Raw genomic sequence first — 24,930 nt, forward strand, 5'->3', positions numbered from 1 at the left:
GTTTCGTGTGGTTCATACAGTCAGACACTAGGGGGCAGTAATCACTGGAGGCCGCGTGTAGTTCCAGGCGCTCTTTTACGCTTGTTTGGTATTGTTCCTCTCAGAATGCAAAAGTTATCAGAGAAATAATAGGCAACCAAACTGGCTCTTAGCATAGGCTAATGTATGTAAATATTTTGTAGCGTAGTGGACTCAACTGAACGCTGCATAAACACATCACTCAAACGGGAGTTTTCGTACAAGCCGAGGAGAGAAAGGCGCTCTTATTCAACAAAACAAAAAAAGTGCAGACAATATTAGCTAGCTAGCGAACTAGCAACCAGGCGAATTGTGATTTTTTTTCAGTTAAAATTTAAAAACAACCGCTGTGCTGGACTATTTCAAGATTTTTACTTTTTGTGCGACTCAGTTTTTTTTCTCTTTTTTCCAATTCGTGTTCGTGGATCGTTTATACACCGCGCTCGCGCCGCGGGCGGTAACGTTAATGTTACAGCTCGAGGCCTGTTGTGCCTCTTACTGAAATGCTGTTTATCGTTCAGCCCTTCGTGTCTGTGCGCTTTATCACAAAAGCTTTTTCTACTGAGGCATTTGGGATCTGACCTGCATGGAAAGCTGACTCTAGTCTGTATCATCACCGGACTGACCGTCTGGAGGATCTTCTCAATATCAGCAAAGCTTTGACATGTTAACAAGCAGACGACTCAAAGCCGCTCATGTGCTTGCGAGCCATGTCAAATTACACTCTTTGTTTGAGGCGTTGGGTGAAGCCTGGTTGATTGAGTTATCGTGTGTTGGGGGTGTGAGCTGTCAGTAGCCGATCATCCCGCTCCTCTCGTCCCGCCGTGGACGGATCTCGTCGAGATGAATCCGGTGAACGCCACCGCGCTGTACGTGTCGGCGTGCCGCTCTCTCCTGCAGTGCGACCCGAAGGACCCGGACACGTACGGAGGGCTGTTTAACGTCCTGCCTTTCTTTAGAGACTCCTTATCCTGCTTGGCGTGTGGTAAGTGCCTTTATGTATGTGTATGTATATATATATACACACACACACACACACTCACACGTTGTTTATATATTATATTTATATGTAATATGAATATAAATATAAACTTGTATTTATTTGTAATACACAGTGTGTGTGTTTATACATATTACATATGTAAACTGAAACACTTATTTTAGATGTGATTAATCGCGACTAATCTTTTGACAGCACTAGTTGCTACACAACATCAACAAAACGATCTGCTATTATTTTTCATGTAATGCTTTTAAACAAATCTTCTTTGAGTTATGAATCAAACCAACCAGCTGCAACATTTTGTTTAAAGAAAAGATTATTTGAAAATCAGGCTACGATCCCATGAAGCATTGATATGATTAAAAAACAAAACAATGGAAAATGATTATACCTTTAGAAACTATTTATTAAAAATTATGTATTGTGCATAAAAAATATATTAAGACGTTTGAGAGCATAGTGATAGTAGCACTCAGTATGCCTGTTTTTAATGGTTTCTAAGTTGTTAAAAAATAATTTTTCTTTCCATTGAGAAAATTAATAGGATTTTTTTTATTACTTCCATAACTTGACTGTTGCACTCTATATAATTAAATATAGTTAGATGTTATTTATCTATGCATAATTGCTGTAAATTAATTTATTGTTTACTTTTTATGTAGGGAATTTGCTTCAGGATCCAATTGCTCCCAAAAATTCCTCCTGTCAGCACTATGTTTGCAAGGGCTGTAAAGGCAAGAAAATGTTATTGAAGCCATCGTGCAGCTGGTGTAAAGACTATGAGCAATTTGAGGAGAATAAACAGCTCCAGATTCTGATCGACTGCTACAGGAATCTCTGCGAGTGTGTCTCGGTGTGCGTCACAACAGAGCAGAGAGCCTCGGGGGTCAAGGGTTACCCTGAGGTCATGAAGATGCTGGAGGAGGTGTTGGGGGTGAGTCAGGAACAAGAAGACCTCAGTCCTGTCAAAGACAATTTAGATGTTCCTAATCTCAAAACCGAGATGGATTCTTCACAAAACTCTGCTGATATCAGCTTGACTGATTTGGACAAACCCTCTAAGCAGTTCCCAGCTGAACTAGAGACCCCTGAGTCTGTCACTGCTGACGGACCTCAGAAATCGGACTCCGATCTACACATGGGTACTGTCACTCTTAACGTAAAGTGCAAAGTTAGTCAAGAGACAAGCGCCGAATCGTTGCCACACAGTGCGGAGAGCACAAGCATTCAGGAGGACCTTGAACCTGACATTACGAGCAAGGATGTGTTGTGGGGACAGACTGAGCCGTGTCAGAATTCATTACAGTCCCAAACCAGTGAACCCCCACCGCAACCTCAGACAGGCCTAACTTGCCTCGCCACATCCCACAGAAAAGTGCGCCTAAGCCGAAAGCGCTCTCGCTCTGAAAGCGACAGCGAGATGCTCCAACCTCTACCCATCACCAGCCTCATCCAGGGGCCATCGGAAGAAGCCACAGCTCCGCCGAAAACAGCATTAGAACCGAAAGCGCACTCCCCACCTGCTGTCGTGCTCACTAACGGAGGCGTTTTAAAAGTTAATAAGGCTGTGCTAGATTCAACTAAAAATATCCAGATAAACACAGACCAAGGTAACAAGAAAGTTCAGGCGAAGTCTAAAGTGGCCGTCCCGAAGGCAAAGGCCAAGGCGAAGGACAGGCTGCTGTCAGCAAGCGTTTTAGCAGGACAACCAGGACAGCCTCCTAAAGTCGTCTACAAAAAGACACAAGAGAAAAAAGGTTGCAAGTGTGGACGAGCCACTCAGAATCCAAGTGTTCTCACCTGCAGAGGTCAAAGATGCCCCTGCTACTCCAACCGTAAGGCCTGCTTGGACTGCATCTGCAGGGGCTGCCAGAACTCATACATGGCCAACGGGGAGAAGAAGCTGGAGGCTTTCGCCGTGCCCGAGAAAGCCCTGGAGCAAACCAGACTCACTCTCGGCATCAACCTCACCAGTATTTCTGTCAGAAACGCTGGCACGAACGCTGCGGGAGTTCTCAGTCTGTCCGCAGGCTCCCCGATGGCCTCCTTCCTCGCGTCCAGCGCCGACGAGGAGCAGAGTTTTGAAGATGCTCTCGAGATGCATTTCGACTGTTGACCGCTGTCCTGCTACTGATCTCTCTCGGTCTTTCTCAGCCGTGCTCAATTCCCAGTTTATGTCGAACAGAAATTGTTTGTCTGTAGTTTTCATGTCCGACCTCTACCATCACACACAAACACACACTGCTGTAACGGAAAGGTACTGTGAAGCTGAGTCTTATGGCATATTTAGTTTTTATTTTGAAGGAACTGTTTGCTTCTGTGTGGCTGTTTTATTCACAAAGAGCTTAGGATCTGATAAATGAGTTTTGCAGGTATTTGTGTGAGAAGTTTGTTGGGTAACACGCATAGCTCGTCATAAGCTGTCCCAAAGCAGTGATTAATGTGTTTACATTCTGTGGTGAAATTTATTTTTGAATGCATTGCCTCTAAACATTAATCGAAGGTAAAATTATATAAAGCTCGATATCTGTAATGACTGTCTAACTTCAGATAAAATCGCAATTTACTAATGGTGGAAAATGTAGCACTTAGTCCCAATATTGCTGATGGGTTTAGACACCTGTCCTGGTTGCTATAGTGGTCACCTCCTCACTTCTTGGGTGTCCGGCCAGGATATTGAGTTACTCTATTTTTTTTAATATATATAGTTGGTTCCTTATTTTTCTGAATGTAAAGTAGTGCCATGACACTTGTTATTCGTCATGTTCCAGCATTGAAAGAAAGACATTTCAACTCCATGTTTATGGGTGGTTTTGTAAGCATGATGAAGCACAAAGATGTCCCAGTATGAAGCTATGTTTCTCCAACTCTGAAAGTTGCCGATTCATTATATCCTCACTGTTGTTTGTTCATTGTTAGTTCCGACTGAGCTGACTGTTTCATCAGTACAGTATCTATCTACACAGATTTCTCAAACAAGTGAATGTAAGAGTGTTCATGTGTGTTGCCTGAGAATGTATTCATGGCAGTGGTATTTTTTAAAGCAATATGAGAATCAAAATCTAAACCCTTTCCCCACACAGTCATCATATTTGTTTTGATGCAAACTGTAAACAAGTATCTCAAGATGTTGTTCTTTGATCGTTCGCCTGAGCACCTTTTAGCACCCGTTCATGCCTCTTTACCCTGATCCTGATTAGTTGTGTTTGTCTTGCAGTTTTGTTGTGATTCCTGTTCTAGGGACCAAAACTAGAAATAAGTGTTGAGAAAGGTCAGTGGACTGTGTTTACTGTTACACTGCGCCGTTTCATGTCTTCTGTAATGAAGCAGGGTAGACACTGCTTCATCCGTATCCTTAAATATGCTTGAAAACTCTATCAGTAGGGCTTTGACCAAATATGGCAAAATCTTCTAGTTAAGTCTTGGATCTTAGTGGGATATTGTGTTGTTTTTTCAAATCGTATAGTTTGGTAGCGTTGTTTTATTCCTCCCTTTGCTTTTCAATGGTTATTACTTGAACTCAGATTTTAGTTTCTTGATTCTTGAATTACTGGAGAACCTCCTATTATTGCTGGTTTATTCACTGCCACAATGAAATAATGAAAATTGCAGAAAGCAACAAAAATAAATTATAGTTTTTTATTTCTTGTTTTTCAAAACTGGGTGTTGCGTCATGTGTTGTGTGTGTGTGTGTGTGTGTGTGTGTGTGTGTGTGTTGTGGATAATACAACGCAAATACGATTAAGACCTTTCATATTCATGTTTAACCGCTAGAGGGCAACGGTGTTATAATTTATTAATAGCTGTACTTCACATTCACAAATCAAAAATGCAAATATTTGGCTTTAAGGACAATTTCCTCATGTAAATTGGAATGATTAGCCTACAGCTATTAATCTTACAATTACTGAAAAGTTGATCGTTCTTCCACCAAACTATTGCATTTTGATATTTGATCATATATCAGGACCTTAGTTATCCAAAAGAAACAACTACAACATATTTGCTTCCAACTTTTATCATAAAACAGTCAATCTAAAGGCTGCTGTTTTAAGTGGAAAAAGTGTGAGAAGATTTTAAATGCCCAAAAAGGTTTTCTAGAATAACTAGGCAGAGTTTTTTAATTATTATTTTATTGCAGCTTCAATTCATGTTCCAACTTTATTCACAGTTGGAATGTGCTAAAATTAATTTCAGGTCTTTGGAGTGAAAGTCTAACACAATTGAAATGCATGGTGATATGAGTTTTTTTTTGTTTTTTTTTGTTAATGTGTTAGTATTGCCAAGCACAAAAACAACTTTAGCATAATTTGAATCGACAAGAATCTTAAAATCTCTTTAACTGCTGAATATAATGTGTGCATATTTTTTGCGTATGTTAATGGAGTCAGAACTGAGAATCGGTTCAAGAGAAATTCCTCTGTGGTTCTTCTAACCCCTCATTTGGTTCTTAGTAAATTAGTTTTAAAAATAAACAAATGAGTTAGTCATTATTTGAAATCCATAATACAGTTCTTTTAAAATAGAAGAACATCAAATACTTCATTCCTTTCCTCGATGTACAATATAAATCCTCTGTTGTGTTGCAAAAGATTGCATCACAATGTATGAAATCTCTTATAGACACATAACTACAAATGTTTGTCAAGCCAAGCGATGTAATTTTGCACTGCCCTTATTCCCACAGAGAAGTAACAGGGCCAGAAAGCAACACTCACACAGCCATGAAAACCATCTTCGTAATGTTCGTTAGTGACCGAGACCCCTGCCAGCTCCAGCCTGCGTGCATACATCATCCCATCATCCCTCAAAACATCATGCTCACCGGTCATAATGTAAGCACGTGGCACCATACGCAAAACCTTATCCTCTGCCAGTAAGGGAGCAGCTCTGGCATCCAGTAACGCTGGTATATCCTTTAAGATACCTGGAGAGCCTGTCACCGGAAACACAGGCTTGTAATTTTTGATCGCTCGTTTGGGGAGGAGAGTGGGCCAGTCCAGCTTTGAGTGGATCAAGGACATCAGGTTTTGTTCCTGGACTGTGTGGTTGTTTATCATAAGGGAGGGCACAAGGTCAAGGTCGGCACCTAGGTACTCCAACCAGAAACGGACCATTAGCCTGCGATACAGGATGGGAACATTGTGGTTCTGCTGATAGGAAGCGGTGTTGAAGTCTAGTGCCTGAAGCACTGGGTAAACCAAGACCTGCAGTTTGAATTTCACAGTAGAAGACTCGTCTGTTCCAATCTAGTAAAGGAGAAATGTTGAAATGTTGATTAACATAACTACATTTTAAGACCAATTTAAGGTTCTAACAGATCAAGGTTCATGCAAAAACTCAATAATATTAAAAAAAAAAAAAAAGTCTAAGAGATACATAAATAATTATTGCATAAAAGGTAACTTATGAGATACTATCTTGAAATTATGAGATAAAAGGTTGAAATTTACCCAAAAAACAGTTATGAGATAAAATGTTGCAATCATAACAAAAAGTCAAAATGAGTAGCTATAAAGTCATAATTATGACATTTAAAAGGGCAATTATGAAATAAGGTAGACTATGAGATATTGACATAATTATGAGACAAAAAAAATAAATGCAATTTGACTTTTTATTTAATAATTATGTTCAGATTTCCAATGCATAGTGATTAAGTTCTGTATAAATCTTTACTTTGAGTTGGATCTTTCTATTAAATCTAAATAAAGTAGCTTTTTTTTCACTGATCTATTTTTTAATGATCATGTCGCAGTGAACGCAAAGCTGTCTAATGGCTTTGGATGTCATAGAATAAAGCACACAAACATTATGGAGTACTGTTATGATAGTTAAGGTGTTTTTGAAGCTTAAAGCTCCGGTCCCTATTCAATGTATTTGCATGAAGTTCTGTATTCTGTAAATGTCCTTTTGTGCTCTGCAAAAGAAATACAATTGTACAGGTTTGAAACAATATGAGGGTGAGTAAATCTTGACAGAATTGTAATTTTTAGGAGATCCGTCTCTTTAACAAAATGACCTTAAAAGACACTTGTGATGATAATTATATTACAATATAACATCATAAAGTATCAATTAATAGAGTAATAAAGCAGAAATGTACATGCTGAGCCACTGCGGCAGCCAGGTTTCCTCCAGCACTGTCTCCACACACTGCTACTCGCTCTGGATCGACCCAATACTTCTCCAGCACTTCTGGTCTCAGGAAATGCTTAGCGGCCCTCACACACTCATCATACTGCACTGGGAAGTGCACATCAGGAGCCATGCGATAACTGCACAAAATCAACCCTCAGTCAAGACCACAGATGACTTTTCTCTTCTCATTCGAATAAAAATATATACTCACTCCACGGTCACAACCACTGCGCCCAGATCAGCTGCCATCTGTCTGCAGAGACTGTCATATGACCCCAACTCTAAGGGGGGGATAAAACACAAATCACGCATAAATCACTGAATATTCATCCAGAAATATATATATATATATATATATATATATATATATAATGATTGATAAGGAAACCCTTGGACATACTTGGAGCACACAAGGCCCATCCACCTCCATGGATGAACATAACTGCTCTCCTCAGCTCTCCGTCCTTTCCAGGAGGCTGGTATACACGCACATGGACGTCATCAAACAGGAGATCTTCAATCTGGATCTCTGGGTTTGTGATCGGCATCAGACTCTCAAAATTGACAATGGCAGAGTTGATAACGTGGACTCTATGGCTCAAACCCAGTGCGTGAGCAACGTCTCCCTACAAAACATCAGGGTCAGTAATCAGTCAACTGAACTAACCGTTCCCCTCATTATGGTTTTGAAACGCAGTTTGCATTATATTTTTTGGAACATTCTCAAGGAGAACAAATGTCAAGGCGTTGAAAAATAGGGAACATTTCATCCTGCCCTTGGGTATTATCTATTGTGTTGCCAAGTTGCAAAAAGTTCATCCGAACAGGCAAAATCAAATGTCATCCTTTAACACGTCTCTTCAAAAACAGATGGTCCTCTATTAATAGCTAATAATGGATGTTGTCAGGTTTTATGCTGTCTAATTTAATTAGCTCAGGCTAGAGTTGATGTACTAAATGTAACAATAAGTTAAGTTTCACTTAAGTTTAATGACAAAACAAATATAAACCTTTATTATTGTTGTTTTGATTTTGTTAAATATGGCCTCCACCTTAGGCAACATAGCCTGCTATTTCAGTTTACAATAGAATATAAAAAGCTTTCCAATCCCTTTTTACAATTCACCTGTTGTACTATTTAAAATGGGCTACTTACCATCATCACAACTCCTCGGAATGTGGCATCCAACAACATCAGTTTCCATGGTTCTGAGATGGTCCTAGGCAATGGGATGTAGATGTAAAATGCAACAGCTATTGCTAATATTAAGGTAATACCGCCAAGCAACTTCATCATGAAGTGATGTCTCTCTTCTTTTCTCTCAGCAGCTATCAAGGGGTCAGACAATATGACATTGAGCAATTCTACAAAGTTTTTTTTTTTTTTTTTTTTTTGGAGTTACTGTTACTTCCTGTGAAATGTCTTATAGCATTCTGGGAAATGTAGTCTTTATCCTTTGTACAGAATCACTGCATACTGTGCTTAAACAGACAATAGTGTAAGTTTAATACCGTATTTAATGCACAATCATTCTCACTAATGAGGTCATTTAAGTGCATTTCATTCAACCGATGAGCAAAGAATTTAGTCAGAATCTACAACTTATATCCTTCCATCCTACAATACAAATTTTGTATTTTTTAAAAGATCAGAAATCTTGTTTAGACCACATTTTAAATGTAAATGTGTTACATGTTCGTTTTCGGTGATAGTAGGTGTTGGTTAGTTTTACTCCTTGTCCTCAACAGTCATGTCAGATGTCCACCACTAGGGGTCATTCTTGTTATGAGAAAAAGCCTTATATGACCGCTAACACGAGGATTAATAGAACATTTGTTCGGTTACACATTTAATATGAACAAATATTAATAAACAATCAAGACAATTTTTTTTAAATTGTAAATTGTACAATTGTAATTGATGTCAAATAAATAATTAAAATTCCATATTGACCAATAGAGCAGCATTGTGTTTATTTTTTACCATAATAAATACCTATATGGACAGCACAGTGCTGATACAGTAAATAGTAGTAGCAGCAGTGTCCTAGTTAGAACAGTGCTCTCAGAAGTGCATCTAATGTTGCATTTCTGTGTCACAAAAATTACATATTTAGCATATGCCAAGTGAGTAAAGTCTGTGTTGAGCTGAAAACCAGACAGGTTCTAATGGTGGGTTTGAAGTTTACAGTAATCTCTCCTCACCACAGTCCATGCATGCAGAGCATCTGCGCTGAGCTCTTCTGTCCAAACCAACCCTAGCAATTCAGGATTTTTGTTACTTCTGTGCAGTGATTACTGTAATTGGAAAAAGACTGCGGCTAGCTCGGCGAGGACTGCCAAGTCAGTGGAAAGGAGAAAGGGTTTCTGCCATACTCTTTGGTCTTCATAACTGTTGTTTCTGCATTATCTGTCATCCCTCCCCTCTTATTATGAGACAATTGAGGCTAGCAACTGTTTACTTTTGCTAAACGACTTTGGTCAGGTTAGAATTGGAAATATCTGCTTAAGAGACGTCAAGGATGGAGTGACGTTGAACCAAAGAACCCATTTCAAACTTGAAAAAGTTCTCAGTAATCTACAGATAGCACTGCTATAACTTTATGAGACTGATTTTCTTCAGGATAGCTAGCATATGGCTAGCACTGACATTACTGTTAGCCTGTGGCCCAAAAATCCACAATAATTCAAACATTTTCTAAATGAAACCATCTGTGGTGTGAAAATCATTCTAAGGAGACCAAAGGTATTATGACTACAGGATTATAGGAGGGTTTAAAGGGCTAAAAAGCAGAATGATGCTAAACACATGCTCACTGGGTCCTAAAATCCATTCGTAAACCATTCCTAAATCAGATGTCTAAAGAAGCTTACCTCTAACCTCTCAAACACAAAAAGTCATGAGAAAATTCAGCTGTTGCACCTGGATTGTTGCACTATTTCTTGTTTGAGGACGTCTCACAGCTAAGGCATTGGCTTTTGAAATGACATTTAAGAGACGTCACCCCCCCCCCCCCAGAAGATCATGGGAGTCACTTCCCTGAAGGTGTGTACACATACCAATGACTTTATACATGAGGTTCACCCTGCTAGAAAAATCTGGTTAAAGTGGTCAAGCCGGTTTTGAACATGGAAAATGGTTACACCAAGGGGTCGTGTCAGCTTTTCAAAAATGGTGCACAAGCCTTAACCAGGCTAAAAGTGAAAATGTGCATGAGCTATTTCTACCTGACCCAACCCTAAAAATGCTGCTGTCAATAAAGCAAAAACCAAATATTAAGAAAAATCAGATACTGAGACATTCTGAAAATTTATTTTTCAGTTTAACTTTTCACAAAAATTATGCTGATAATACAATCTGTAAAAACCAGATTTTCAGTTAAAATGATTACTAGTAGAAAAAGACTTTTGGAGCCCACTGTAGTTTTCGAGTTCTGTATTACCCATTTGTTCATTTTTGATATTTGACAACAGTTTTTGGTTTAGTTCAGATAAAGATGAACAGGCTGAAATATTTCACCACCTCCTCTTCTGTTCACACATGATGGTAAATCTATTTATATGTATATATCATATACAATATGAGTGAAAACTGACAGTGACATTATCTCATTTAGACATATGATAAGAGTCAAGTAAACAAGCAAAAGAGATTATTTTTAACAAAGTTATAGAACTTTTGGGTGGACATGAGGCTCCTCTGTTTGGACATCACTTATGAGCACTGAGACCAGCAGTAGTGCTGAAGGTCTGGATGTTTTATGTCCCCGGTTGATGTCATTCCTGTCCTGTTCTCAGACAGGGCTGCAGGGTTCTCACTGGTGAAAGGTACAGTAAGGGGACAGTGACCCTTTCTGGCTCTTCTTTGGCTCCAAAATACGCTCAGTGTTGACAGGTTTACTGATCTGAATCTTGTGTTTTTGAGACACAGCAGATTTTGAGAGGTTAATGTCAGGATCACATGGACTGGAATGAGGAGAAGTGACCTCTTAATACACAGATATCTCACAATAAAACGTACAGTGAAGTTCTTGATAAGATTCATTTTAAAGGAACACTTCATTTAAAAAAAAAGAGGCTCATTTTCCAACTTAAACAGTTAAACAGTTGTGTTTTACCATTTTGAAATCGTTTAGTCAATCTCCGGGTCTGGCGGTAGCACTTTTAGCTTAGCTTAGCATAGATCATTGAATCTGATTAGACAGGGTTGCCAACTCTCACGCATCTGGCGTGAGATGCGTGAGAGTTGGCAACCCTGGATTAGACTGTTAGCATTTACTTTAGAATTAGTTTTTATATTTTTCCTATTTAAAACTAGCCTCTTCTGTAGTTACATCGTGTACTTAGACCGATGGAAAATTAAAAGTTGCCTTGATTATTACACCAGAATGAGAGTATAGTTCCTTGCCATATCAACCTAGAAAATTGCAACTTTTCATTTCCCGTCGGTCTTAGTCCACGATGTAACTACAGAAGAGTCAAGTTTTAAATAGGAAAAATATAGGAACACTTTGATCATTTTTGAGCAAGATGCTAACAGTCCAATTATCTATGCTAAGCTAAGCTAAAAGTGCTACCACCAGACCCAAAGATTGACTGAATTTGTTTAAAAAATGGCAAAACTCGAGTTGAAAAATGAGCCTATTTATTTAAAAAAGTGGAGTGTTCCTTTAATAAATAACTTTCCACATATTAAAATCACATTCAGAGATTTGGAAATAATCTAGAATAAGTTAAAGCTTGGCAACATGCAATTTTATTTTATTTATTTACTTTAATTTTCTCACCAAAAATCCCCAAATTAAATACAAATGTGTTGTTTATTTTTAAAATACTTGCTGGATCTCAATACACTGATGTGTCATAAAATTTGAAAGGGTGTTACACCCTTTTAGGGAGAAACACACCCCATTTCACATCAATAGAAAGAAACAACTGTAAAAAGACTCACACTTGCTTTATAAGCTTTGATAATGGATATTGGCAAAGCCATGGAAGGCAAATCCAGGGAAACACCCAAAAGAAGTGATTGGAGACAACTAGAGAGAAAAATCTCCCATAATTCCCTTCACATGGTGTTACTTGGATCAGTAACACTTGGCCCTCTGAACAGTTGAAAATAAAAAAAACAGGAGGCTTATTTCTCCATATGGGGCATCTTTTATACACCCTGAACGAGAGACTCAGATTGTTCTACTCACAATGACATCATCTCTCATCATGTTCCTCTGGGCTTGAGTTGCACTGCTGGCCCCAATCAGCAGAGAAACATCGGCCAACCTTCATTCACCGCAGCTCCAACTGAGAGAAGAGAGAGGACAGATGAAGTCACAGAAAGTCCTTAAAAGTCAAAAGACTCTTTTGTCCAGGCCCTTACTGTGCTAATCCAAAACAGAGCGACTTTAATGAGTTTTTGAGATTAAAGTTCTTTGATACCCCTATCGGCAGCTTTGACTGAGAGTCACCGAGCTCTCGTGCCCCAAGAGAAATGAAATTTAGAATCTGAGCTCGGATGATTACTCCTCTAGGCCCCACCGCTGTTTAAAGCAACAAATGACCTCCAAAATTAAAATTCTGTCATCGTTTACTTACTCTCTTCTGTGAAAATCCAAACAAGATGTTTAGCAGGATGTCTGAGCTGCTCTCTTATTAAAGTGATGATTGGGGACCAGCTGTCAAACTCCTAAAAGCTCAACATAAGCACGTGTGGAGAAGGTTACTTTGGAAATGTAATAGGTTACGGTTTACAAGTTACCCTATAAATGTAATAATCAATTACTTTATTAAAGTTTTTTGTTTGTAAAGTTTTGTTTACTTTTCTAAAGGTAAAGCAGGCAGGCTTAACATTACAGTAGTACTCAACACTGATTACTGTCAAACATTCAAAATCCTTCATCACTTGAATTCATTTTATAATAATTTAATTTTATAGCACAACCACCACAAAAATCCCCCAAATCTTAACACCTGTTTTTACTTTGAGATCGTTTTGAGGGTAAATACACATTTCAAATCATAAAAAAGATATCGTTTAATATCTATGGTACTGTTATTGAAATCAAATCTTGCTTGCTTGTCCTTGCATGGAAACAAGCATCTTAGACATTCTGCTAAATATCTTCTTTTTGGAGTTCCACTGAAGAAAGAAAGTCACACCAGTTTTAAAAGACATTATGAGGATGAGTAAATTATGACAATATTTTTGGCTAAACATTTAATGTGGAATTTGTTTTAGAAGCATGACAGCATTTAATTAAAAACAGTACATTGTTGATATACAGCTGGACAGTTGTTTGGTCACTACATGCTGGAGTTAGTTTCCATAGCAGTAGTGTACACTGGATTCTGGTAACAATGTGCGGAAATGAAGGAATCACGGAACATTTAAATGAAAATGGACTGGAGCAGTAAATTAATCCTGCAAATCTTAAAATACCATGTTTTGTCATGTTTATGGATACTTAGCTCATTAAGGATGTGCAAAATCAATCTAGCCTACCTTCAACCTCGATTTAGCAGCTTCATTTACAAATTTCTAAAAATATATAACAACAAGGAAGGAAGGAAGGAACAGAGCGCAGGGGATCAGTAATCCAAGCATGACAGTGTCTTGCAAAATGTAGAAATAACCCTCAGGCATCCCAACCAAGCCACGCTAACCTACACCTGTCTCCTCATTCATATGTCACGATGAACTTGTACAAACAGGCAGAGTTGATGTATCCCATTCTCAGCCAAAACAAAATATCATATTTTTCTTAAATGTTTCACACATAGTATGTACGTCTAAGTTAGATTTTAACTCACTATTGTGATTTAGCATGCCATATTTTGACTTTTATGTCATATCATATTTTAGGTGTAATATAAAGCCTACTTAATAAAATGTAGTAAGTATCGTTGATACATTTTTAAATTTAACATCCCCCTGACTTTCACTGTATGAACAAAAAACACATATTTTGTGCTTGAAAATATAAAGAAAGTCATACAGGTTTGGGGTGTTTTTATTTTTTGTCTTGAAAACATTCTCTTTGCGCTACAGTCAGCGAATTCAAGCAGCTTTCCTAAATGTCATCGTGGGCTTCGTTTTTGTATTCTACCATAGCCTTCACAATTCGATCAGAAAGACTTCTTGCAGAAAAGGAAAATCCGTTATGCCAAGGAAACATCTAATTGTCCACACAATAGAAGCTTTTCTGTGCACATCTGCTTCCATTTTACCAGAGAAGGTGCTCCACTGTCCCTACTACATCCGTTTTAGGCAGAGAACACACACACACATGCACGTTTTGCTTTTGTTTTTCATCTCCGGCAAATAAAGAGGTGTGCAGTCTGAAATTCCTGTCTCCGAAATCAGCACTAGAAGAGTTACAACTTGCAGCTGTCATCGAAAATGTCTTACATGCACATGCATACTAGATTAATGTTTACAGTGAATTACAGTGTCTGTTTATTTCTTTGAACTTGTACTAGACTTGTGTAGGTTAGCATGGTAGGTTGTTCAAAACAATGTTTTTGTCAAATCAGAGAGGGATAGGTGACAGGACAGGAGGAATGAGTAAGGGTACACAATGCTCTTCCTCACTCTTGGTCCTGTGCCAAACGGTGCCACACTGAAGGAGTTGAACACAAAGGCTTGTTTCATGGGAGTGAAGGTACGCTTGTACAGTCATCCAGATCAGATTCCTGCAAATTCCACACTGACACTCCCCTCGGCAAGCTGCCCTTATTCTGCTCCAGATCTCCATGTAATCAAAGGGCTGATGGAAGAAGATACAGTCTACAACAGAGAAGATCTTTCACTTCAAAGCTGTTTTTGATCTCTTCTTGTTAAACATGACATATTGATGAAATGCTCCATCCAAATACGAACTATATAGGGTTAGACATTTCTCGATCGGCACACAGTAACTGATTAGCATTTGAATGATCTGCCTGTTATTGCTATTAGAAACGTCTTGACAGTCGTGTTGTCTAGAAATGAGCGGCTGTCGCAGGTTCTGACAGGATTCTAGCAGTTCTTTCTCTGCTATTGTTGCTATCTCTAAATCGGGATCAGAGCGATAGAGGCGAGAGAAAAGAGTGATATTAAAGGGAGAGGACAGTGATAGTGGAAGTTGATGGTAATGATAGTGTGGGCTGATCAAAATCAGACAGGAATTTTAAGAGAAATGGGCCACCAGCCGGCAGCGTTACGGTTTGATCCCTACTGTTGGTGCTTCAAAAGTCGGCTACTGTGATCCCTTAAGACATTCTTAGTTCCAGTTTGCCTCTGGGATCATAGTAGTAGCTAGCCTTCACTTTGAACCTCCTGTGAGACATACATGACAATAATTAAATTGTGCCAGGGCCTCACTCTTCTGGAGGGGAGAAGAGTGATGCAAGAAGAGGGAAGAGTGTTGCATTTTCTAGGCAGAATGGTGGCGGCTGAGGGCTGAACAGGCAGCCTGCTCTGTATTTATGGGTGCTGGAGCAAGAAGCAGTCTGGCTCAGAGCCTCGCACACATCACTGCAGACATTCATCAACAGCCGCGAGAACGTCAGCTGACAACCTTCAGCCATGCTAGATCTCAGCCTCTCGCTTTGGCTATTATTCTGCTATTCCCTTTTATTGCTTCTGCTTTTTCAGCCCATGATCAATCTCCATTCAACTCTCTGTTTGCTTTCAACCTAAATTTCTTTAGGATTTTCCTGCATGTTTTTTTAAGGGTATGTTCTGATATAGATCTAGTACAAATGGTGCTTCAAGTGAAATAGCTATATAATCACTTCACCGGAAGTTGAACAGTTACTGCACACAATGTGATCAAAGGCAGTATGCAAATTATGAAAAGGGCCTTCAAGTGTGTATTATTTGTTTTCTTTTCTTACACAAATGTATATGTTTCATTAGAGATTTTGAAAACCTTATATTTAACTTTAAACTTGGTAGTTGCTTATTGGCATGACTATTATTAACATATTGGTTGTTTATTAGCACTTATTAAGCACAAGTTCTGCATGAATTTATTCTGCATCCCTAAATCTACCTAATACCTAAACTTAAAAACTACCTTACTAATAATTAATAAGCAGCAAATTAGTAGTTTATTGAGGCAAAAGTCATAGTTTATGTTTATTTTTAATAGCAAGAATTGGACCTTAAAATAAAATGTGACCCTAAACTTTAGTTAAACAAAAGTCAGGGCTTTTTCACACCAAGAACGTCAAATATGATGGTAACAAAGTGTTATATCATCTGTCACTATAAATGCTAGAGCTATTAAACTATATGAATTCTGATTAATTTACTATATAACAAAACATCTTTAAGATGTTTTAGAAAACTAGCTAGCTTAAGTCTTCTGTTTTCTGAAATTCCTCTGTTTCCTCTTGAGAAAACTTTCTTAGTATTAGTCTTTCCACGCTGTATTGACTGTCTCATGGGTTTTTTATTTAGCAGTTTATTTAATGGCTCACAGAAATACAAGGAGATGTGATTCATCAGTTGTAAATGATCCCTTTGAGGTTTGTTGGCTGAAGTATTGTCTGAGTTGCCAGTCCTCCTCTATGGAGTAGCAGCCTAAAACTGTAAGATTTATGCGTTTGTATTCTAGTCCATAGTTTGGATGCAGTGCAATTTATTTTCAAAGAGGTGGTTTAAAGACTCACAGAAAGGAGGTTTACATGTCTGTCTGTGGTCATTAGTTAGTGAACAGAACAGCAGCCCGAAGCCATTTAAGGTAAACCAAAAAGGAGTCATGCTGGTTCGTCACATAACCCACTTCCTGAAACAAAGCTGCTTTTCAATTCATTTGTTTGGGGGGAAAAAAGAACACTGCATAAGCTTAAACAGAAAAGTATTGAAGCCTGTTTCCACCACTGAATACAAAAATAATAACAATTTTGACTTTTATTGTCAGAATTGCATGATATAAACTCACAGATGCAAGTAAAAAAATTCATAATTGTGATGTAAATTCACAATTCTGAGAACATAACATCCCCCCCCCCCCCCAAAAAAAAACCTTGGACTTTAACCTGCATTTGCGAGTTTATATTATGCAATAATATAACTCGCAACTGAGTGTTATGAAGTCAGTGTGAAAAAAGTCAGAAATTGTGAGATATAAAGCTGCAATAACCTTTTTTCTTTTTATTCATTGGCTGAAACAAGCTTCCATAGTAAAGCCAACAGTCAAACAAGGAAAGGTGTGAAACTGACAGAGAGTGTAGACAGCTAGTGTTGATACAGAATGTGCTTTAGTTGTTGATGCTATTTTCGAACTTGTTATTATAGGACCCTTACATTTTGAGAGATAATTGTTATTTTCCCCTTGTGATTCCGTATATAGTGCCATAGCAATTACATATTACATAAATGCCATTTGAAAAGGTCAAATAATAACAACTGTAACCACAGAAAGAACGTCTGTGCTCAGCTAATGGGCCTTTCACACCAAAACTGGCACTGCATCAGCATGATAGAATGAACACATCGCCCCGTGCCATTTCATGTCCAGCTGTGCCGGTGCCATTAGTCGTGACAGTTTCTACTTGTATTTCAGCCTCATGTTAACACGTCAGATCATCAACTTTTTTTACTTTGGATTTGCAGACAGTTCTGAAGCATGTTGTTTAAGTATAGGATACTGTCCACCTACGTGACTGCCCAGACTTTTCCAGTGTACCTCATAAGGCCGATTCTGTCATGAGGTTGAGAAAAATGTTTGAATTAACGTCAGTGTTTTATTAATGATATCCAAAGCCAGACTGTGGTAATGCAGGAGAAAGCAATACTGAAATTTAAATCCTGGTACTTCACTCAACATAAAATTTCATATGGAAAAAAACTGTGTTTGTGTGTATGTGTGTGTGTGTGTGTGTGTGTGTGTGTGTGTCTCAGTTTCTGGTTTGTCTACCAGTGCTCGATATGGCTGTGGCTTTCAGGGCCACCAAGGCATTGGATCAAGAGCCTTTGATTAGGACTGTACTTTCTGGACTCAGCAGCTGGAAATACAGGCCACTGTCATCCTGCAGACTACTAAAGCAGACACTTAATAAGTTATTCTGTATCCAGCAGGCTTAAGTCACTGTTATTCTTGGCTCAGACAGAATGGGGTATACCATAGACCTTCTATGAACTTCCATCGTCTTTAATCAGTATTTTTTATTTTTTTTTAAAAGGAAAAAATGTCTGAAACAAATGGAGTGAGAAATTATTTATCCAAAGTAGGTACATGAAAAACGTACAAGAGTTTGAGTTTGCATTGACCATTCTATCTATCTGTCTTATTTTATTTATTCTGAGTTTTTAACTTTTAAGAGGTGAGAAAGCTGCAATAAAATTCATAGTGGAGTGCAAGAAAAATGTTATTGCACATTTTATCACGTCCCTTTGTTAAGACGAGGCATATGTATCACCTAGAAGAGACACCTCTACAAAATTTTGATTGCGTCTAATAAAATGTTGGTTGCACTTTATTTTACAGTACGTGTACTTACATGTACTTATAGTTTACTTACAGTGTATTTATCTAAGAAAGTTCTGGTAATACAAGGTAACTACAGTTAGGTTTAGGGGTAGGTTCAGGGTTAGTGCCTAGTTATTACATAGCTACTGTAATTACTATAATAAGTACATATACATGAGGAACAGGACTGTAAAATAAAGTGATACCAAAATGTGTGTATTTTCAGTTTTCTCTGCTGTGGGTATGAGCATGGGGTGAGGGCCACATGTAAAGCTGTCATTCTGACTGTTTAGTTTGCACTGGGTACAGAGAGTTTGGCATCACATGCAGTAAACACTAATTATAACAAGCTTTCTGACAACTATAAACCTAGTTTAAACTAGGAGCAGCTTCTCTTGGCTCCTCTCTTCCCTGCTATCCCACTGCACCAGTTCTGCTTATCTTCTTTGGTTGTTTTTCATTCATTATTTACACTTGATAGAATGGAACAACCATAACAACTGCCTTAATTGTGCTCCTCTGGGGCATGGATTTAAAGTCCTCCCTCACCTGACATCCAGTGACCTGAGAAGTTCTGTTTTACACCATTATAGAACTAGGAGGGTTAGAGTGTAGCAACAAATCTGTGCTCATTAAAAGGCCATGAGAAGAAAGATCATGTTCATTAGAGTCATTCTGTGCGGACCGGAGAACATTTTACTTATACAGCTTTGAGGCAGAGCCAGCTGGGTCATCTTTCATGGCTGGGGTCCAGCTCTCTGATGTGGAGGCCTTCATGCTTCAGCGCTGACCCCTGACATGGAAGCACAATGGTGACTGTGTTCATTTGCCAGTGGGCAAAAGCAGCCCAGTGGCCTGACTTTGACCATCTCTCATTATGAACAATGAAGAACGGGCAGCGCACCAGATTCTTGACATTTAGTCCTCTTCCTGAGTGAAAGAGCTCTTTACTTCCTTTCCGTCTCAGCAGCTGACTCCTCTGTCTTTCTCCACTCTCTTTCCCACCGGCCCCTCTGGGATTTAATTGAATCCTGATGGTGGCTTTGCTCCTCTCTGTGGCCCGGCCAGTTTTGATATATAGTCCCCTCCCCTTGTTGATGTTCCGTCCAAGCTGTAGGCTGACTGCAGTCGTAGAACACAGACAGCTGCGACTAAAGACGCGGGGCCAGTAATTCAGTGAGCGGATCTGGGACAGCAGGACAGTCCCAGAAAACAAACCAAGTCAATGGAAGTGTTGGCATTCATTTGTATGGAGGACAAATAAATCCATGCACTTTGAATACACTACATACAGTAAATGCTACTCTGTGCAAGCATAGAAGGAAAATAATGGATTTTTCTCTATAATTGTTGCACTATATACATTTTCTCTCATCATTTCAAGTAAATTGAAGAGATAACCTTTTCAGCAGAAATTGTTGCAGTGGTTGAAGTATATGCAGAACTGTGGTGTGGATTTCACCATGGAAAGCAGAATATTCCATAAATGAAAGACAAAAACATGTCAGACATGTGTCTTTTTGACTTAACATCACTTTTGTTGCATCCACTCATAATTAAAATCAGTAGCGGGATGAACTCCTAACCTTCACCTCAAGAAATCCATTAAAATCATCTAAAATTAACTTGATTCACTAACTAGCAAGCCTTTTGCAATTGAAATTATTTTGTATTCTTATTTGCATAAAAGCACCTGCTAAACAAACAAATGATAATGCAAAATGTCCTATAAGTGTAATTCGAATGGGGGTCTTAGAACCAAAAGGCTCCAGGAATCTCATGTCCTCTGCTGCAAATGTTGATTTTGGGTGAGGGGCTGACCTTGTGGCTCGACTTACTGCTTTCATACCGAGAGAAAGCCTTTTCTAATGAGCTCAGCTTTTCTTTAAACATTCTGTTATTTCATTTGCTTGCCATATGGATTCAAGGTCAATCTGTGATCTGTTTTTGTAGAGCTATATATATTAAAAACATTCGAAAATGTATCTGATTTGGTTCAGAGGGATGCCAAGTGTGATTAGTATGGATGTTATTATATTACTGAAAGTCTGTCTTGGGGAATATCTCAAATCTTTATAAAACCTAAACTAGAACTAGAACTAAATGTACAGCGCTTAAATACTGGGATGATTTTGCGCGAACTATTTCCCAGTACCATTTAAAGGGTTGCATTCGCACTGACAGTGTGTACTAGGATGTGATGTCAGCCAGTGTCCTGACATTCCTACCAGGGTTTACTGTGGATACGCACGTCAATATTGCACCCTTTTTCTCATGCTGAACAACATTATTTAATCTATCTGCATTACTGTAAGGGTAGGTTTAGGGTTGGGGTAGATGTAGACTTTAATAAAAACAATCTAATCTGTAGCTGTATCCCTTTTAGCTACAACCACAAACATAACACAAAATTACTATATTTGCATTAGGTGTAGACGTTAATAAACCATAACTTTACAGTAGCATCTTTAATTTAAAATTGTGCTACCCATTTTTTTAATGGGAGGCAGCAAAATCTGACAGGGTAGGACAAATCGACAGAACACCAGTGGACAGTGATGTCATTTGTGCACGGTGTTCAAAAACCTTAACAAAGAAGAATAACAGGAGATTGGAGGAAGATGTGATCGGAGCTGTGTTTTTTGTTGTGTCTCGTGGGTTTCACAATAATGGACATGTAATGTTGATGTATATGTAAAGCAATTGAAAGAACGGAAAGAAGGAATCTCCAAAGACAACTTGCAGTGCTACATTTGCTACAAGTGCCTGCACTTCAGCATCCACACAATTATTGCTGTTCATCATACTTACTAAATAAGTTGACACAATGTTTGCAGTATGTTTACACAGCTTTTTAAATCATGGCGAGTGAGGGCGTTTTCGAACGCATCTGGCCAATCAATGTTGCGGTCAGTACCAGTTATTCTGGTAAGACCCGGCTCTGGAGTAGGAGCTACTTTAGCTCTCGAAAAAGTGGGTAGTTCCACAATTAGTTCTGGTATCATGAAAAGGTTCCTGCTGTGTGAAAGTCCCAATGGCGCAGTATATGCAAGCAAATCCAGAAGTGTGCATTGGACTCAATTCTTAAATGGCTATAAACATTGTGTCTGTGTTTTGACATATAGCAGGAAACCTAATGCACTTTTGGATGGGTTTCAAGAAAGTTAGAATACCTTCCAGGATTTGTTTACATAGTTATATATAAAAAAGAGCCAAAAAATAAAATATAGATCAGTATATTGCATTTCTGAAATGTTTATAGAGAGGGAGAAGGTTTAGAAATGGCTCTCCTCAGGAACAGACTGTGCAACATTGTCCATTTGGGAGGCAGACAGAGCAGTTTAACAAGCTGTGAAATATCTGGCATGCAACAAAAATGATATATGCACATAATGGCTGAAAATTTTGCTAGTCCTGTAACAAACCAAAAATGGTCCACAATGAAAAGAAAGAAGAATACACAGTTTATATTCTTCTAATCCTTTCGCTGGAGTCATAAAACATTACAGTTTCTCAGTTGTGTTTTCCCAAATTACTCTCCAAAATGTGTCTTCCACCTCAATTATATTGATTTTTATTTTAGCTACAAAGCTGTCTTCTAAGTTGTGTCTGAATCTGACAGCAAATATATCAAAAGCTTTGGACTGTAAAAGCTTATCTCTTTGGTGTGACCTGTTTTTGGGGTGCATCATTGTTCATCTGAGTGTTTCCGAAATAGACACACTGGATTTCTGCCCCAATCGTGCCTTAAGACAAATGAGTGCCTGTCTAGCTGTCTCTTTGGGTCATGACATTGCCACATTTACTTAGTCTATGACGTGTAGTGAAACTGTATAATGGAGAAGCTCTTACTTGGAGGTTAGTGTGGGCCTGGGGTGAGAAAACCGGCTGGTGGTGACTATGTGACAGCTGGAGACTGAGGAGGGCAGAGGTGGAGAGAGATGAAGGATCTCTACTTTCATCAAGAATATGGACCATAGAATTTCAGGCATGACTGGGACCAAACCCCTCCATGCTCTTCTCTCATGAAAAATGTCTTCTCCAGTAACTGATGCCTGAAGCAGGCTCAGCTGAGCTTAACAGGCCCATTAGCTTTAAATAGACCTGCACACCTTGTCAGGTGCCTGTATACCAAATACTCTTTATTATCTGTTGGCAGAGACGAGAAGAGACAGCCAGGGGGCACAGAGATAACCATGAGTGTGTGGTTGCATAAGTGTGTCTTGCTCATTAGTTGTGTGGTTTAATCTTCTGTGCTTCATTAAAACTTTACAGCTAAGCAGCTAAGCTGAGCTTAGATCCTCTTCAATGGATTAAATTCATACTTTAAGGAAAAAACGTCAAGGAATCTGTGGCGAGCGGTCAAAGAGTTTGTGATGAATTACAGGCAAACCGTATAATACGGTTTCTACCTACATGCAGAATGATTGGTGAGTCATGGCAGTGACAGATGTAGCAATTATATCTCACCTCTGCACTGATATAGCCGACTATATGTAACTATATTGATTTCTTCTTATCTCTATTTATCTCTATATTTCGTCCCCTTGGAATTATAAGGTTCTATCTGCATTCTGAGTAGTTTTGAGATTTTGAGCTTCAATGTTTTTGCATTCCCTTCGACTGTATAGAAACAACTTTGTTGTTTATTGAAATAAAATGTCCCAAAATGTACAGAACATTAACAAATCTATCACATAATATAAATACGTTGTCACTGAATAAGAATATGTGAATAATTCAATTTTGACAAAAATGTCAGATAGAACCTTAATAATTCCAAGGGGACGATTTGTCTTTTCAATGTAATTCGTCAGTAGGTTCATCAGAAGTTACATTTATTGGTTGAATCTGAAATTATATAGATACATAATAATATGAGTTTACAATGCAACTTATAGTTATTGAGCATGAACATTTTAATGGACTATCATGAATACATTTGAGATATATTGCCACTATATAACATTGCATAATCTTTAGAAGAAATTTTGATATTACCTGGTTTGCTCTTCAGCCATCTGTTTGAATAATTTTCAGAATGCTTCACAGAATTCGGATGCACTGAGAAAATCTTTTCAGATATGAATCTAGCTAAAAGTCTTCGATGGATTATACAATATATGTTTTAATACATGAATACATTAATACATAATATATTAATATTGGTGCATTATGTGTTTAGATCATTTACAATTTGTCCCATTGGAATTATAAGGTTTTATCTGCATTCCGAGTAGTTTTGAGATATTGAGCTTCAAAGTTTTAGTATTCCATTTGACTGTGTAGATAGAACCTTATTGTTTTTTAAATTTAAAGTCCCATAATGTACACAACATTAAAAAATCTATCACATAATGTAAATACGTTGACACAGAATAAGAATGTGTGAATAACTCCTTATAACTCCAAGGGGAGGAATGGTTTAATTTGCTTAATTTCATATCTGAGCCCTGACGTATACAATTGGCCCAGAATCCATTGGGACGCCCCCTGGTGCTCACCACAGTCAGAAAATTGTATACTTGTAAAAATATTTTGCACACATAAATTAAATAAATCATTTTTGTTTTTCTGGTGTTTCTATTAACAGGATCTACATAACCAAGGGAATATATGCATAATTAGTTTATAAATTATAAGGCACAGTTGGCCTGTTTCAAATTATAATATACACGGTCGCTCACACACACACACACACGCACGCAAACACACGCGCGCACACACACATTTAGCATTCACTATAGTTTTGTTACCTTGTTGAAGTCAGCAGGATATGAAAATATTGCGTTCAAGATGATGACTTTTATTTGCCTGATTGATTTTTTATATACTTTTTTTTCTGTCAAGACAAAAAGAAAGTTATTTATTTAAAAAAAGTTCTTAATCAATCAATCAATCAATCAATCAATCAATCAATCAATCAATCAATCAATCTATCTATCTATCTATCTATCTATCTATCTATCTATCTATCTATCTATCTATCTATCTATCTATCTATCTATCTATCTATCTATCTATCTATCTATCTATCTATCTATCTATCGTGCTTTGGTTCTATCTCTCATTCTGTCACTCTATGGCTCTTCGTCTTCGTTTATATATTCCCGCCCAGCGTGCTCGTGAGGAGCTGCTCTGTGGCTCTGCTCATTCTGCACTGGCTGCTGTCAGCACGCAGAGTCTGAGCGGCGAGGCGTTGCACTGTTACTCCGCAAAACCGTGTGTTGATATGCTAGACATAACACTATCGCAATGGATATCGGACTGTCCTAAAAGCCCAGATGAAAAGCCTTAACCCGGAGCAGAACG

The 24,930-nt window shown here is 38.3% G+C and overlaps 3 protein-coding genes across 4 annotated transcripts in view; 2 read left to right on the forward strand and 1 right to left on the reverse strand.

Moving 5' to 3' along the window:
* Positions 1-16: 16 nt before the first annotated feature.
* LOC113045917 (E3 ubiquitin-protein ligase MSL2-like) lies at positions 17-3,819 on the forward strand. The gene is made up of 2 exons (XM_026206676.1): positions 17-1,003; positions 1,684-3,819. The coding sequence occupies exons 1-2, from the start codon at positions 862-864 to the stop codon at positions 3,135-3,137; spliced, it is 1,596 nt and encodes a 531-aa protein (XP_026062461.1). The 5' UTR covers positions 17-861; the 3' UTR covers positions 3,138-3,819.
* Positions 3,820-5,114: 1,295 nt separating this feature from the next.
* nceh1a (neutral cholesterol ester hydrolase 1a) lies at positions 5,115-10,122 on the reverse strand. Of its 2 annotated transcripts, XM_026206678.1 has the most exons (6): positions 10,037-10,122; positions 8,319-8,491; positions 7,563-7,788; positions 7,374-7,443; positions 7,128-7,299; positions 5,115-6,270 (listed from the first exon to the last, which is right to left on the reverse strand). In XM_026206678.1, exons 2-6 carry the CDS (start codon positions 8,457-8,459, stop codon positions 5,653-5,655), a joined length of 1,227 nt encoding a protein of 408 aa, XP_026062463.1. In that variant the 5' UTR covers positions 8,460-8,491; positions 10,037-10,122; the 3' UTR covers positions 5,115-5,652. The 2 variants fall into 2 exon arrangements, with proteins under 2 accessions (XP_026062463.1, XP_026062462.1); XM_026206677.1 differs by lacking the exon at positions 10,037-10,122 and having other exon boundaries at positions 8,319-8,540.
* A 14,635-nt stretch (positions 10,123-24,757) lies between these two features.
* ppp2r3a (protein phosphatase 2, regulatory subunit B'', alpha) overlaps positions 24,758-24,930 on the forward strand; it is a 78,864-nt gene continuing 78,691 nt past the window's right edge. The window contains exon 1 of the mRNA XM_026206680.1: positions 24,758-24,930. The gene's annotated coding sequence lies outside the window, so the exon portion shown is untranslated.

The sequence above is a fragment of the Carassius auratus genome, chromosome 27 (genome assembly GCF_003368295.1).
Source record: "Carassius auratus strain Wakin chromosome 27, ASM336829v1, whole genome shotgun sequence".
Lineage (NCBI taxonomy): Eukaryota > Metazoa > Chordata > Actinopteri > Cypriniformes > Cyprinidae > Carassius > Carassius auratus.